Source organism: Helianthus annuus, chromosome 16 (assembly GCF_002127325.2).
Source record: "Helianthus annuus cultivar XRQ/B chromosome 16, HanXRQr2.0-SUNRISE, whole genome shotgun sequence".
NCBI lineage: Eukaryota > Viridiplantae > Streptophyta > Magnoliopsida > Asterales > Asteraceae > Helianthus > Helianthus annuus.
In genome coordinates this window covers 158,193,835-158,206,634 of record NC_035448.2, presented here as the reverse complement: position 1 = coordinate 158,206,634, position 12,800 = coordinate 158,193,835, and the positions used below count along the sequence as shown (strand labels likewise).

The 12,800-nt window shown below is 35.7% G+C and overlaps 2 protein-coding genes across 5 annotated transcripts; one reads left to right on the top strand and one right to left on the bottom strand.

The window, feature by feature from the left end:
- Positions 1-1,842: 1,842 nt before the first annotated feature.
- LOC110916204 (Golgi SNAP receptor complex member 1-2) lies at positions 1,843-5,711 on the top strand. Its single transcript, XM_022160962.2, has 6 exons — positions 1,843-2,450; positions 3,062-3,258; positions 4,543-4,632; positions 4,727-4,792; positions 5,230-5,359; positions 5,439-5,711. Exons 1-6 carry the CDS (start codon positions 2,336-2,338, stop codon positions 5,534-5,536), a joined length of 696 nt encoding a protein of 231 aa, XP_022016654.1. The 5' UTR covers positions 1,843-2,335; the 3' UTR covers positions 5,537-5,711.
- Positions 5,712-6,963: 1,252 nt separating this feature from the next.
- On the bottom strand, positions 6,964-12,571 carry LOC110916071. 4 transcript variants are annotated; one of them, XM_022160820.1, is made up of 4 exons: positions 12,423-12,562; positions 12,176-12,262; positions 10,848-10,901; positions 6,964-8,072 (listed from the first exon to the last, which is right to left on the bottom strand). In XM_022160820.1, exons 1-4 carry the CDS (start codon positions 12,444-12,446, stop codon positions 7,965-7,967), a joined length of 273 nt encoding a protein of 90 aa, XP_022016512.1. In that variant the 5' UTR covers positions 12,447-12,562; the 3' UTR covers positions 6,964-7,964. The 4 variants fall into 4 exon arrangements, with proteins under 4 accessions (XP_022016512.1, XP_035841778.1, XP_022016510.1 ...); XM_035985885.1 differs by lacking the exon at positions 10,848-10,901 and adding an exon at positions 8,599-8,913; XM_022160818.2 differs by lacking the exon at positions 10,848-10,901 and having other exon boundaries at positions 12,172-12,262; positions 12,423-12,571.
- Between the last annotated feature and the right edge of the window lie 229 nt (positions 12,572-12,800).

Here is a 12,800-nt window from a genome sequence, read left to right as displayed (position 1 = left end):
GTGGTCATTAATCTTTCAATGGATGAACATTCCTCTACCAGGTTACATCTTGAGTGTGGTCCAATTATTGGAAGTCATTGATTCCCACAGATGGCAAAAGAAAATTAAAAGGGCGATTTATGTAGTTGCGGCGACAACTTGTTGGAACCTATGGCTAATGAGAAACGAGATCATCTTCAAACAAAAATCCCTCAACATTACAAAGCTGTTTTGAGATATAAAAGCAATCTCGTTCACTTGGATCAAAAATCGGGCTGGGCTCCCGGAGATAATATGGGAGAAATGGAGGAGTTTTAGTTTTTAATCTTTACTTTTTACCGCTTTAAATTATGTATTTCTTGTATCTTCTCTTTTTCGTTGTACTGTACTGTTTCTTGAGCATCTTAAGTTTATAAAATTTTCCGCCCTTTAAAAAAAAACAAACTAACTTTTTCACTTCTTGCTTTTTCTAAGTCTTTAGGTCTACTTGAACTTGTGAAGGTTTTGACTTTTAAAAAACATTAAAAATACTATCTGTGAATGTAACTTTTATTTCGTTGCTGTATAATAAATATTAACTAGTATTAAGGCCGCCGCTGACGGGGCGTAAAACCATGCAAAGTGACATCAATGTCACACCATTACCAGCGACTAATGCCGAAAAACTCGTAAAAACAAAATAAATAGAAAAGGAGTAAAATAAAACTGAATGAAAAGCAGATGTAAAATCGTTGAACCACGCACACCTATTGCGGCGTGTTAATGTGAAAAGTTTAGGCTGAAACGTAAAATATAGAAAAATACCTAAGTCGATCTAGTACCCGCGCGTTGCGACGAACTTCTCAAATGGGAAAAATAGATGAAAAGACATTGAACCCCACACGTACGTGTTAACTCGCAAAATTTTGAACGAAACATAAAACAAAAAAACTTGCGAAAGATGAAAACTATGGGGCCCAAAGTTGAAAGTATAAAAGTGTTGGGGTTAAATTGCAAAAATATGAAAAGCTTAGTATTAAAAGTATTCTATCAAAGGGGTTAAAATGCAAAGATGAGATTTTTTGGGTTAGAAGTAAAAAATATTAAAAACTTTTTTGAAATACTCCCTAAACATAGGTACAACAAAATAAATCACACATAAATGTTATTAATTTATAATATGAAAATATATAAAGATTTTATCACAATTTGTCCCAAGTCGTTGTAGGTATCTGATCACGTTGACACATGGAGCGAAAGGAGACTTTGCTTTGCTAATGATGATGGTAAGTCTACATGCTTGTATCTTGCATTATTCATATATCATATAACTGATTTACGTGTGTCAGTGTGTGTTTTAGATCTAAAACTGTAAAAGATCACATAATTATTAAGGGAGCTTGATATAAAATTTGACTTCTTTTGCAATATACTTCATTAAACCAAGTTAACTTGATCATATTCCTCGTATTAGGAATTTAGGATCATAAACAATAAGACTCTTGGGTGTGGTTTCACTTGCACCCGCCACCTCAGCGTATGTCATTTCCACACGGTTTCCACACATGAGTGTTGTGATTCCACTTTCCACATCCACACTCCACACCCGTTTAAAAAAAAAAAACCCTACTTGCCTCACCCAATGGTTGGCCTTCACGCCACACACCCTACTTCCACGCCAACCCTCATCGCCGTGGAACTCCTGGCACTCACCATTGCACGCTGTCGCCACACCGATAAGGGGCGGTGTGCCATGCCGTTGAGCTCCTGCCATCTCATCCACGCCACCAGGCACACCACACCTGATAGTCTAGTTGTGTATATTTTATGAAACGACTCTGATCCTAAAACTCACTTTAGCCTTAAAAAAATGTTGATCCGCCCCCATATTTGGATATCTTATTACATATACAAAAGTTAAACAAAATGAATAAAGATTATTGTCACCTTTCATACAAAAAATACAACTTTATACTAGGGATCAGCATTTGGTACCGGGTACCGGTATCAAATCATACCGGGTATATTCGGTACCGGTACCCACTTTCTCCGTTTTTTGGTACCGATACAGTATCGGTATTTACGGGTAAAACACTGATACCGGTATATTCGATAACGGTACCCATTTTCCTGTATTTGACTACCGATACCGATTCAGTACCCGTACCGTGCTCGTGCTCGTCCCTACTTTATACCAGTCAAGAGTCCTACTGATACTATTGGTGTCATTCATCCCCAAACTATATCACATCCTCTACCAGTAGCTAAGCACCACTGTGTTGCTTCCATTTCCATTTCTATTTCGACTGCAAATTCACCTAACAAACACAATAGCAATCACAAATCAGATCGGATCCAAGTAGAATCGTAAGCTTTGATGGATCAGGAATCGGGTTGGGAAGAACTGAGGAAAGAAGCTCGTAAGATCGAAGGCGATCTCGATGTCAAACTCTCTTCTTACGCAAAGCTCGGTGCTCGTGTCACTCAAGGAGGTTCGTAAACCCTAATTTCTCTCTCTCTCTCTCTCTCTCTCTCTACATATACATGCTATCATATTCTGTTGAATTTCTAGATCTTGTTTGTAACGAATCACATTTTCAAATTTGAAACCCTAGAACTCTTAACGGACTAATTTGGATCATTTTGAATGCTGATTATGTGTTTCTGATCTACTTACGTAAATTTTAAAACCCTAGAACTCTTGACGGGCTAATTTCGGATCATCTGGAATTCTGGATGCTATTTATATGTTTCTGATCTACTTACGTATCACATTCATGAATCCGTTCGAGAAAACGTATCGGTTTGGTGATCTAACTATTTGATTTGCATTGATGATAGAAATTAACATACTGTACCAAGTGTAGCACTCATAGATGAGTTAAAACCTAAGTATTAGACAAAACTATGCATTTGATTTCATTGTATAGATTGCTTGGTGCTTGCACTGTATCGTGGTGGAATAGTGAGTTACGGATAGAGCTATAGAAGTGGAAAGTGATGAGTTATATTATTGTGATATAAGTGCTTATTGATGATATTGAAGAGGATGATTTTGTTTGGGTACATACTTGCTGATGGTTAGTTATGCTTGTGGGACTAGGTTTTGCTGATCCTGATACACCAAGTATGGGCTCCAACCGTTCATGGAAGTCGATGGAGATGGAAATACAGTCGTTACTTGAGAAGTTGCTGGATGTGAATGATTCCATGAGTCGATGTGCTGCGTCTGCAGCACCTACTACTTCTGTTACGCAAAAGTTGGCGAGGCACAGGGATATACTTCATGAGTTTAGCCAGGTTCTTACTTATACTTTGTTTAGTTTTTTGAGTTTATGTGTTATGATTCACTGCATACGTATAGTTCTATATCTTTCTGTTATGTATGTGAATGGTACATACTGTGTATGGTATCTTAATCTGCTTGCTTGTTAACTTGCCTGATTTTCTTGTTGCAAGTTTACTTGTAGTAAAATTCCACATTCTGTTGTTCTCATCAATCAAGTTTTCTGATCATTTATTTGATCATATGCTTATCTATGACTATGAGAATCTGCAGATGGTATAATTGTGTCTAGTTAGCTAGTCCATTATGTTTTCTTTAGGGGACAAGAACTACTGCACTAGGCCTAAATACATATACGCATCAACAATCATATAGGCTAACAATATCTAATAATTCGGTACCGTGGATCATCAAAATTCTCTGGAGACTGTCATCTAGGCCCAGATTGACTAAGTATTCGAATTAGGCCCATGTTCCATAGTTCCAGAGTGAGTGATGTTACTTATGTCTCCAGTGTTTGTGATTGACTGATTTCTTACAACTTATAAGAACTCTATCTGATTATTGTGTATTGATACAACAGAAGAACAGATGTCAGGTTTGAGTGTTTACATGAAGGCAAATTGATTGATTATGAGTATATATTTGAGGGTGAAATTATCAGTTTTGAGTATTCAGTTTCAGAGTTATTTATTCAAACTGATTACCTGATTATTATCATTTGACCTCTAAAGTTCTTAAATAATCAGAATTTCCAAACAATGACAACACTGATTATCCGAGTCTTGTGCTACAGCAGAAGCAAATCCAAACACTTTCTCCTGCATTTCGTTTTGCTAATTGCTACAACTGATTATTTGATTCTGGTTATTTCAGAAAGCATAACTAGTTATAATAAGCAAATCCCAGACACCCTCATAATTCACAAATCGCAATCCAACTCATAGTGATTACACCACATATAAAACAAACCCATCCGATTAAACAAGAAACAAAAAACAAACCCTACTTTGAAACCTTATATACAACCACTAAACAGATGGAGAACTTATAAATATTATAGAAAGTTGAGGATCTGAATATGGTTACGCATTCGATTGAAGCAAGAACGTAATGTTAAATAGGAGAAATAGTAGCTATTAGATTGCTAATTTAATCGGAATGATATGTAGAAGTAATCAGCTTTGAACAAAATATAGCATGTGGAAACAGAAAGCTTTATACACAGTATATCCATTGCTGTTTTATTATTATTTCGTATTTACAATTGGAATTTGCTTCCCTTCACCTCTCTGTAGGAATTTAGACGAATCAAAGGAAACATAAGCGCGATGACAGAGCATGCTGAGCTCCTAAGTTCTGTAAGAGATGATATCAGTGAGTACAAGGTGTGAAAAGAACTCCTAAACCCCCTCATTAATATATATTGACATTATTGTCATTATCATTCAGAAAACGTCTTATAATCTTGACCGTATGCAGGCATCTGGAAGCCCAAGAATGCAGATACTAAGGGAGCGAGCTGCTATCCATGGAAGCATAGCACATGTAAGTTTTTAATTTAAATTCCACATCATTCTTAAAAGAGTAAAATGCTATTGTCGTTCCTGAAGTTTGCCCAGTTTTGCGACTTTAGTCCAAAGGTTTGTTTTTCCGCATCTGGATCCAAAAGGTTTGAAATCTTGCCATTTTCATCCGGCTTGTTAACTCCATCCATTTTTCTATGTTAAGTCAGGGGTATTTCCGTCTTTTTTGTTAACTAAAAAGGCAATTCGGTCGTTATACATAAAAACCGTTTTTTGTGTTTTTCCAAAATGAAAAAGTCATATAGGACAACACACAGAAATGTCAAAAACACAACCGAAGTAGGTTTGACCCCCTAACCCACTTTGACCATTACCCCACTTGCAAGTCTGTAAACTCTAGTTTTCATGAGGACATGTTTAAAATTACCAGAAAACTTGAACATATTCGGTATTCTGCAGATGGATGATGTGATAACTCAGGCTCAAACAACTAGAGCAGCCTTGGGGACTCAGAGGGCCATGTTTGGTGACGTTCAAGGGAAAGTTAAACAACTGAGTGACAAGTTCCCTATCGTTCGTGGCCTAATTGGTATCACTCTTTTACTTTTTAGTTTTGTTACACTCTGCTAATCAGATTTGCAAAATGATTGAATAAATTTTGTTTGCAGGCTCTATTAGAAGGAAGAAATCAAGGGATACTCTCATCCTATCAGCTGTCATAGCGGCTTGTACGTTGTTTCTTATTATATATTGGCTTTCAAAGTGAGAAGGATTATGTTATCATCGCAAACAATGCTGTATTCCTTAGATATCTTGCCCTATTTGTTATAAAATTTGCGACTTAGAGAGACACATGCATGTATATAACAAAAGAACCTTGGATTCGCAGTCTTATTCAAATTCAACACAAAATAAGCATAAGAGATGTATTCAATCGATTATTTTTTATCAATAGAATCGATCGCACCTTTGAATATGATATTCGAAGTAAAATGATAATAATTTTGAAAAGAAACGAGTATTTTTGCAGTAAAATGTCATTTTGAGTTAATGTCAACATCTTTTTAGTGATCAATTAGCACGCTTGACAGATTAATTTTCTTCAGCGCCACCAAGAAAATTGAATATCGTGCTTCGACTTGTTATAATGTATAAGTGGCAAATAATCGTTACGTATACCAAATTGTTATAATGTATAAGTGGCAAATAATCGTTAGTATACCAAAAAATGGTTCAAACCTGGGCAAGAGGAGTTACCTAAATTTAAAATGTAATCTACCCATTTGTGAATCAACAAAGAGAAGAAACAACCTACACACCAATAATGTAGTAGTAGCATGTGGCATAAACAAATAGGTTTTTTGTTGTAATGAAATAACTATCAATTTGCAAATGTTAAAAAAACAATCAAATATTTATGTTTTGTAACCATAATTGGGGTCTTGATAAAAAATCAAGGAAAAAACTTGTAAAAATTCAAATGTAAAAGAAATGATTATGAGTATCTTCAATTATCGGATCCAAGGACAGCTTCTGAGGATGCCTGTGCAATCGCTAATGCAAGAGAGGGATCGTTTCATATCTCCCTTGTATAATACCATAATATCATATTTGGTTCGGTTTGAGCTAAAACCAAGTTTGTAACCGTATTTCAGTTTTTAGATTTTCATAACCAACATGATTTGATTACAAACAGCTTGCTTAATTAACCAAATTGTTCATAATCGAATTAATAAATCTAAATCACAATTTGGTTAACCGGTAATCGACCGAACCAACATGAAGTAGGTGGATTCAAGCTAGTTTCAATTAATAAATCCAGTCATATATTGGATCTAATAAAAATATTATCAATCATTTTAATCCATAAAGAAAAACACGTAACAACTAATATATTATTAATAAAAAATAATTATAATAAAACTTTTCTGACATATAACATATATTTATAAAAAATAAAAATATAATGGTGTTTTTTTATGTTGGTGCGGTTCGGTTAATTAAGTTATTTATACACATGAAACCATAACCGGACAGTAAAAACGGCTGTAAGAAAACACAACCAAACCATGGGTTTCTCAATCAATTCGCTTATTCGATCTTTATGCTCACCCTACCGATATACCTTAATCGAATCGTTGGCTGTTCTTTTTTTTTTTTTTTTTGTCATAATTCGATTTTTCTGCACCTGGCTAAAAGAGGAAACACAACAGTACTGCCCACCAAAAACAAAGATACAAATACATCTATGGTGGTTCTCAAAGATCTTAAAAAAGGTATTTAACAATTCAAATTCTGACTAACAACAAAGAAAAACAATCACTCATGTAGGATATTAGCATCCCAACATTCATGAGGGAAGTATGGCATGTTTATCACACGCGTTTTTCTACCTTCACCACTGCGATTAACGTAACTAACCCACCGGTATAGCATGTCAGGATCCTCGCAGAATTCTGGTTTTTTAATCACCCATCTCACTTCGTCAACGTCGACTTCAACAGGGAACGGATCGTATGGCCGGTAACCTGTCACAAACAGCTTTTCACCGAAAATTCCAAACTCTGGAAGCAAGACATGTGACGTCAAAGAATTCTTCATTTTTAGCGGTGTCAAGGTGGGGTTAGGACCGAGTCTCACTTCACATAAACCAATGTCTTTGTTCAGGGTATATATCTTTCCTTTAAAAAATGCTAAATCACTGATTGGGACATCGGATGACAGATGAGTCCAGCTGCCTCGTTTACCATTAAACGAGAACGATACTGTCCTCGAGTGTCGGGATGAGATCACAAACACCCACCTATCTGCTGTTCGTGAAAAGACGAGGGTACCCTGAAAGGCGTTTGGACCAACAACCACGTGAAAGGGGAAACGAGGGAAATTAACTTCATGCCTTGTGATAGGATTTACAAGCCGGAAATCACGGGTTTTCCTCCCGAACAAGATCACGTAACCAGAAACTAACCCGACACAGGTCCTGCCGCTAGAACGGGGAAGGATGGTCCGGAACACTCTTCCGTCACAGTCCTCTAACCAGCACTCTTTTCTATTAGCCACTCGAGTGGAGATGCGTATGGCCATCCGTTGTCTAGACAACAGGAACTCTTTCCTGTTTGTGAGTGCGATTGTCCGCCACAACTTGCACACACCGCTGAATGCAAGAAAGTCGACAATTCCCAGCCGCATCATGATTAATAAAAGAATATCTGGGATCGACCAGGATGGTGAATCATCATCTTCTTTAACAGTATCGGATCTCTTCCTTTTGCTTGCATTTTGATCGTGCTTTGCAGACATACCTACAGTATTAAAGGAAAACCGACTATTCAAGCTCCTGGTAAATGCCAATTGCACTTAGAATAACAATGTAGTTAGCAGGGGGAGAGAATAGTATATGGGAAGGTTTGATTTAGAAGAAAAATTAATGCGAGGCATAGTTATCGATAGCGAATAGCGGTCAATAGCGACAGACGACCTATATGCTACGTAGCGATAGCGACGAAATAGCGCCCGCTATTTTGTGTATAGCGATAAGGTAGTAGAAAATTTTAAAAATAAAAATATAGCTATTTATAATTATATACATATATTATAATGTTAATTTTATACTTTATATTCATAGATTTGTAAGTTTAAGAACCAAATGTAAACTAGTAAAGATAGAGGGGGGTAAATGTTAAAATGCACAAACTAATTTTACTTTTTTTATCTTAAAAAATTACAAGTTAGAGAATAAATGTAAACTACAGAAAGATTGAGGGGTTAAATTGTAAAACTACAAACTAATTTAAACCTAAAATAGCTGGATCGTCACCCAATTGTTACCTCCGGCGTCAGAACTCCAAATCTCAGAACTCCAATTCTGTAGACGACGACCATGAAATTACAGAAAAGCACTAGAAAAACTACTATGAACGCCATCAAAACAAGGTATCTCTTCTTTCTTTCCTATCAATTTGAGCCTTCGATTTCCATCTTCCTCGTTTCGGGCAGAATTGCAGCACCGGCGCCGGAATTCGCCGCCGGAATACGTGCCTAGTCGCTATTTTTCCCGCTTTTCAGTCGCTAGAGCCACTTAGCGCCGGTAGTCCGCTTCGCATCGCTAAACGCAATAGCGCTCGCAACAGGCGCAATCGATAACTATGATGCGAGGACAAGGAGAACAAGATAAATAATTCACTTTTTGGTTGTTAGAAGTTCTTAAATTTTTTGTAGGCAATGTATACCTACATAGAACTACAAAAAAAAAATAATAATAATAATAATAATAATAATAATAATAATAATAACTTTGAGAACTTCTAACAACTAATCACTTTATTTATTTGTTTGATATATTCAATATTATTAAAGGGTAGTATTGTAATTTATTATGTGTATTTTTGTGATTACACCATGTACCCTTTGTTATAAAAAAAAATAAAACACTACATAATGAACCCTTTGTTACCTACAATCAAAACACCATTGGATAAATAGAACTAAAAACACCTTGGATTAAAACACCCGGTTGGAAACTATTTTTTTTATATATCAATATGATACTCATATTGAAGATAAAAAATGCTCGTCATTATGTATAATTAAAAAAAAAAAAAACAGTTACGTATAAAAAATTGGCGTTTAAAAAAGATGGGGGAAGTCGCATGTAGGTTTCTGAGTGTAAGACACCCGGAATTACTTTTATGCTCGTATGCCATTAAATCAATCATTAAAAATTAAACACAATTTACAAAAAATTGTCACTGATCAATCTCATCCATTCAAAATTACAATCTAATGGTCTATAAGGCTTCTTAAACTTCTTAAGAAAAACACCCTTTGTATACTAACTCTACCCATATCCCATATAACATATATGTAATCATAAAATTACATATTATAAATTAAAAACTAGCCATAAATTATACTAAATATACATAATAAATAAAATAAAATAACTGGTTGTTAGGAATTCTCGAAGTTCTTCAATTTTTTGGAGTTCGGGAAACGATCCGAATCCTATTATAACCACAAGTGAAAGCAATGGCCTACATTGGTTAACCTCTATCAGACCCAAGGGTGAGGTGTATTACATTCTTGAATTTAAAAAGTTATAGGCGCACAAAAATGACAAGGTCTAAAATTGAGGCGCGAAGCGCATAAGCGGTGGGCTTTTCGTACTCGAGGCGCAAGGTGATTTTATATATCCCATAGGTTTTTAGCTTACTTCACCCAAAATAAAGCTATAAAGAAGGTTTTTATGCCATTTTACCTACATGTACAAGCCAAAAAAACCCATGGTACAACATTTTTATGCATAAAAACGCCTCAAATACATGAGGTGCGCGCCTCAGGCCAAAATAGACCACCCAAAAAAACCTAAAATCTGTGCCTTTTGGGCGCTTCGTGTATTTACTCTAGGCGCCAAGCGAAAAAGCCCCAAAGGCGTGCTTTTTAAAACCAAGATTACAATGCAGTTACTAAATTTCTTTCAACAACGATGTGATACTTTTTAAAATGGTAAACTTGGCAGAATAAACTCCCTTTTCATTGGTTGTTAGCAGCAAATATCCCTTAGTGGAAACAATTAAAAAGCGTTAATTATCATCGAGATAGAGATCACAAATCATTTTTGCATAATTAATTGCAATGTTACTAACTGTTAGGTGAAAATACTACTGTTAAGTAGCCCCACTTAAACGGATTTGAACACATTGAATCATTTAAGAGAAATAAATCAGATCAGGTAAGTTTCGATGGAACAAAATACAGCATAAAAATCAGATCGGAGGTAAAACATGGAATTATAGATTGAAATCCATAAGAATTTAAATCAGATTTTGTATCCCAAACTTTAAATCAAATTAGGGCAAAACATGCAATTGTAGATTACAATCCATAAGAATTTAAATCAGATTTTGTATCCCCAAGTAACTTTAAATTAATTAAATAGGAGCTTATAATCAAATTTTGGTATCCCCAACTTCAAATCAAATTTGGGGTAAGGGTTACAAACAATAAAACAAGGGAAGGTAGATTGACAAGTAAAAGAGGAAACGCTCAAAATGAATAAGCCAAGAATGTACATTTACCTGCAATCGCAAAGGTGCACTGAGAGCGGAGTTCTCGAGGCGAGACAAGTGAGACTGGCAAGGAATCAAGGAGGCGGATCACCGATATAAATGAGTGAGATGGGAATTGAGGGCTAATATAAGGGTTAGATTTGGATGAGAAATTACATCACTACCCCTTAACATAGCGGTGCCGTGAATGCACACGACTAGAAATTTTTGATCATTGTGCCCGCGCTACTAAGGAGTTGTTTGGTAGCCTCTTAATGATCATTAAGTGTGTTTGGTTCATTAGAAGGACACCTCTGAATCAGGCATCTAACCTCTTAACCATTAAGTTTCAAAATGATGTTCAATGAAAAATTTACCCCTCTGTCCTTTCACATGTGTTCATAATCCTCACCCAGCCACTCACGCACCACCTCCTCGACCTACCACCACATCGGCATACTCTTACTGGCTCAGCACTTACCGGTTAAGAGTCACTTACCCAGTCACTCAACTGGTTCAGCGCTTACTGGCACAGAGGTTGCCAAACAGCCCCGAAATCTCCATGGTATGGGTATGTATAAAACAGACTTGTATGCAAGTGTAAAAAAAGAAGATTTTTTTTTTGTTATCCAAATTAAGTGCGCATACATAAAATAGACTTACCATATATCCCAAGCAAAGCATTCTTTTATAACACCCCACCTCACACGAAATTTCTTATATGCTAGAAATGACTTCCGACTGTATAACCCGAGGATAACCATCTAATTAACTCAGCTAATGCCAAGATAAAACTTAAAAGTTCTAGTTGTGTATCTTATTCCTCACCAAACGAAACATCACAAATTCACGAAACAGCACGCACGGAGTATCCTTGCAATTTAGCAAGGTTAGATATGTTGGATATCTGATAACGCTATAACATAGAAACAATTTTCTTAAACTTAATACAAATCTCCAACCGCAATAACCCATGAGCCATATAGCGATGGGATCAATCAAGGCATACCAATAAGCATTCTAGATCCTCTCACACTTATAGCAAACAAATCATGTACAAAAACAGAGATAAAATCATGTATTGCCTTTTGATATAGTCTGAGAAAATTGTTACGAAAACTCGCTCCATTTAAACAGGCAAACCAACACACGATAATGTAATGTAATGTAATGATCCATTTCATTCGATCAATATTGCTATTACATCGAAACTATTTGACTCTGCATTTCAAACCTTATTTGTATCTTTCTTACCATTACAAGTAGTATTATTCAAATATAACATACACTTATAATTACTTGATAGCAAACAAATCATATGAAATACAGAAAAGAGATAAAGACATATACATACATACCTGATACATGATGAGATTTAGTAGAAGAAACAGATAACAGAAGCTCAGCATCATAGAATGCTGCTTCTTATAATCTCCAACTGCCACCTGTATCAATACAATTTTGATGAGTATAAAAATAATGATGTAGTACTCAGTTGAATTAGGGTTAGGGTTCTTGAATGCATCGATTCAATTCAATTCAAGTGAAAAAACATAAACCGTATAACTAGAAAGGAGGATAATTGAAGAAAATTAGGGTTTTGACCTTTAAGTTATAGAGAAGATGCATCAACGCCTTCGTCAGAAGAAGCAACAGCGTCACAAAATAGTGATCCGACCCATTTTTGGAGTATCCAATTTTCTAGAATTTCGATATCTATTTTAGGTACCGAATACCGATACTTGCGCGATACCTATATAGCTTTGGATGAACATTTTGTAACGAGTACTATACTTAGGGCTGGCATATCGTGTACACGAACACGACACGATAACTTATCGTGTTCTTTTTTTCAAACACGAATACAAACACGACACGATATACACGAAAATTACTTGTTAATACCTGTTAACATGACTGTTTAACTGTTATACACGAAAATTACCTGTTAATACCTGTTAACACGAACAAAAACACGAACAC

Excerpts from the sequence above, each read along its gene's own strand:
- LOC110916204 (XM_022160962.2), top strand. The coding sequence starts at position 2,336 with ATGGATCAGGAATCGGGTTGGGAAGAACTGAGGAAAGAAGCTCGTAAG. Across the intron at positions 4,633-4,726 it reads ATGATATCAGTGAGTACAAG|GCATCTGGAAGCCCAAGAAT; the intron begins GTGTGAAAAGAA and ends GACCGTATGCAG. Across the intron at positions 5,360-5,438 it reads TATCGTTCGTGGCCTAATTG|GCTCTATTAGAAGGAAGAAA; the intron begins GTATCACTCTTT and ends TTTTGTTTGCAG.
- LOC110916071 (XM_022160818.2), bottom strand. The coding sequence starts at position 12,446 with ATGCATCTTCTCTATAACTTAAAG. Across the intron at positions 12,263-12,422 it reads ATCTTCTCTATAACTTAAAG|GTGGCAGTTGGAGATTATAA; the intron begins GTCAAAACCCTA and ends GTATTGATACAG. Across the intron at positions 8,073-12,171 it reads TCTCATCATGTATCAGGTAT|GTATGTCTGCAAAGCACGAT; the intron begins GTATGTATATGT and ends TTAATACTGTAG.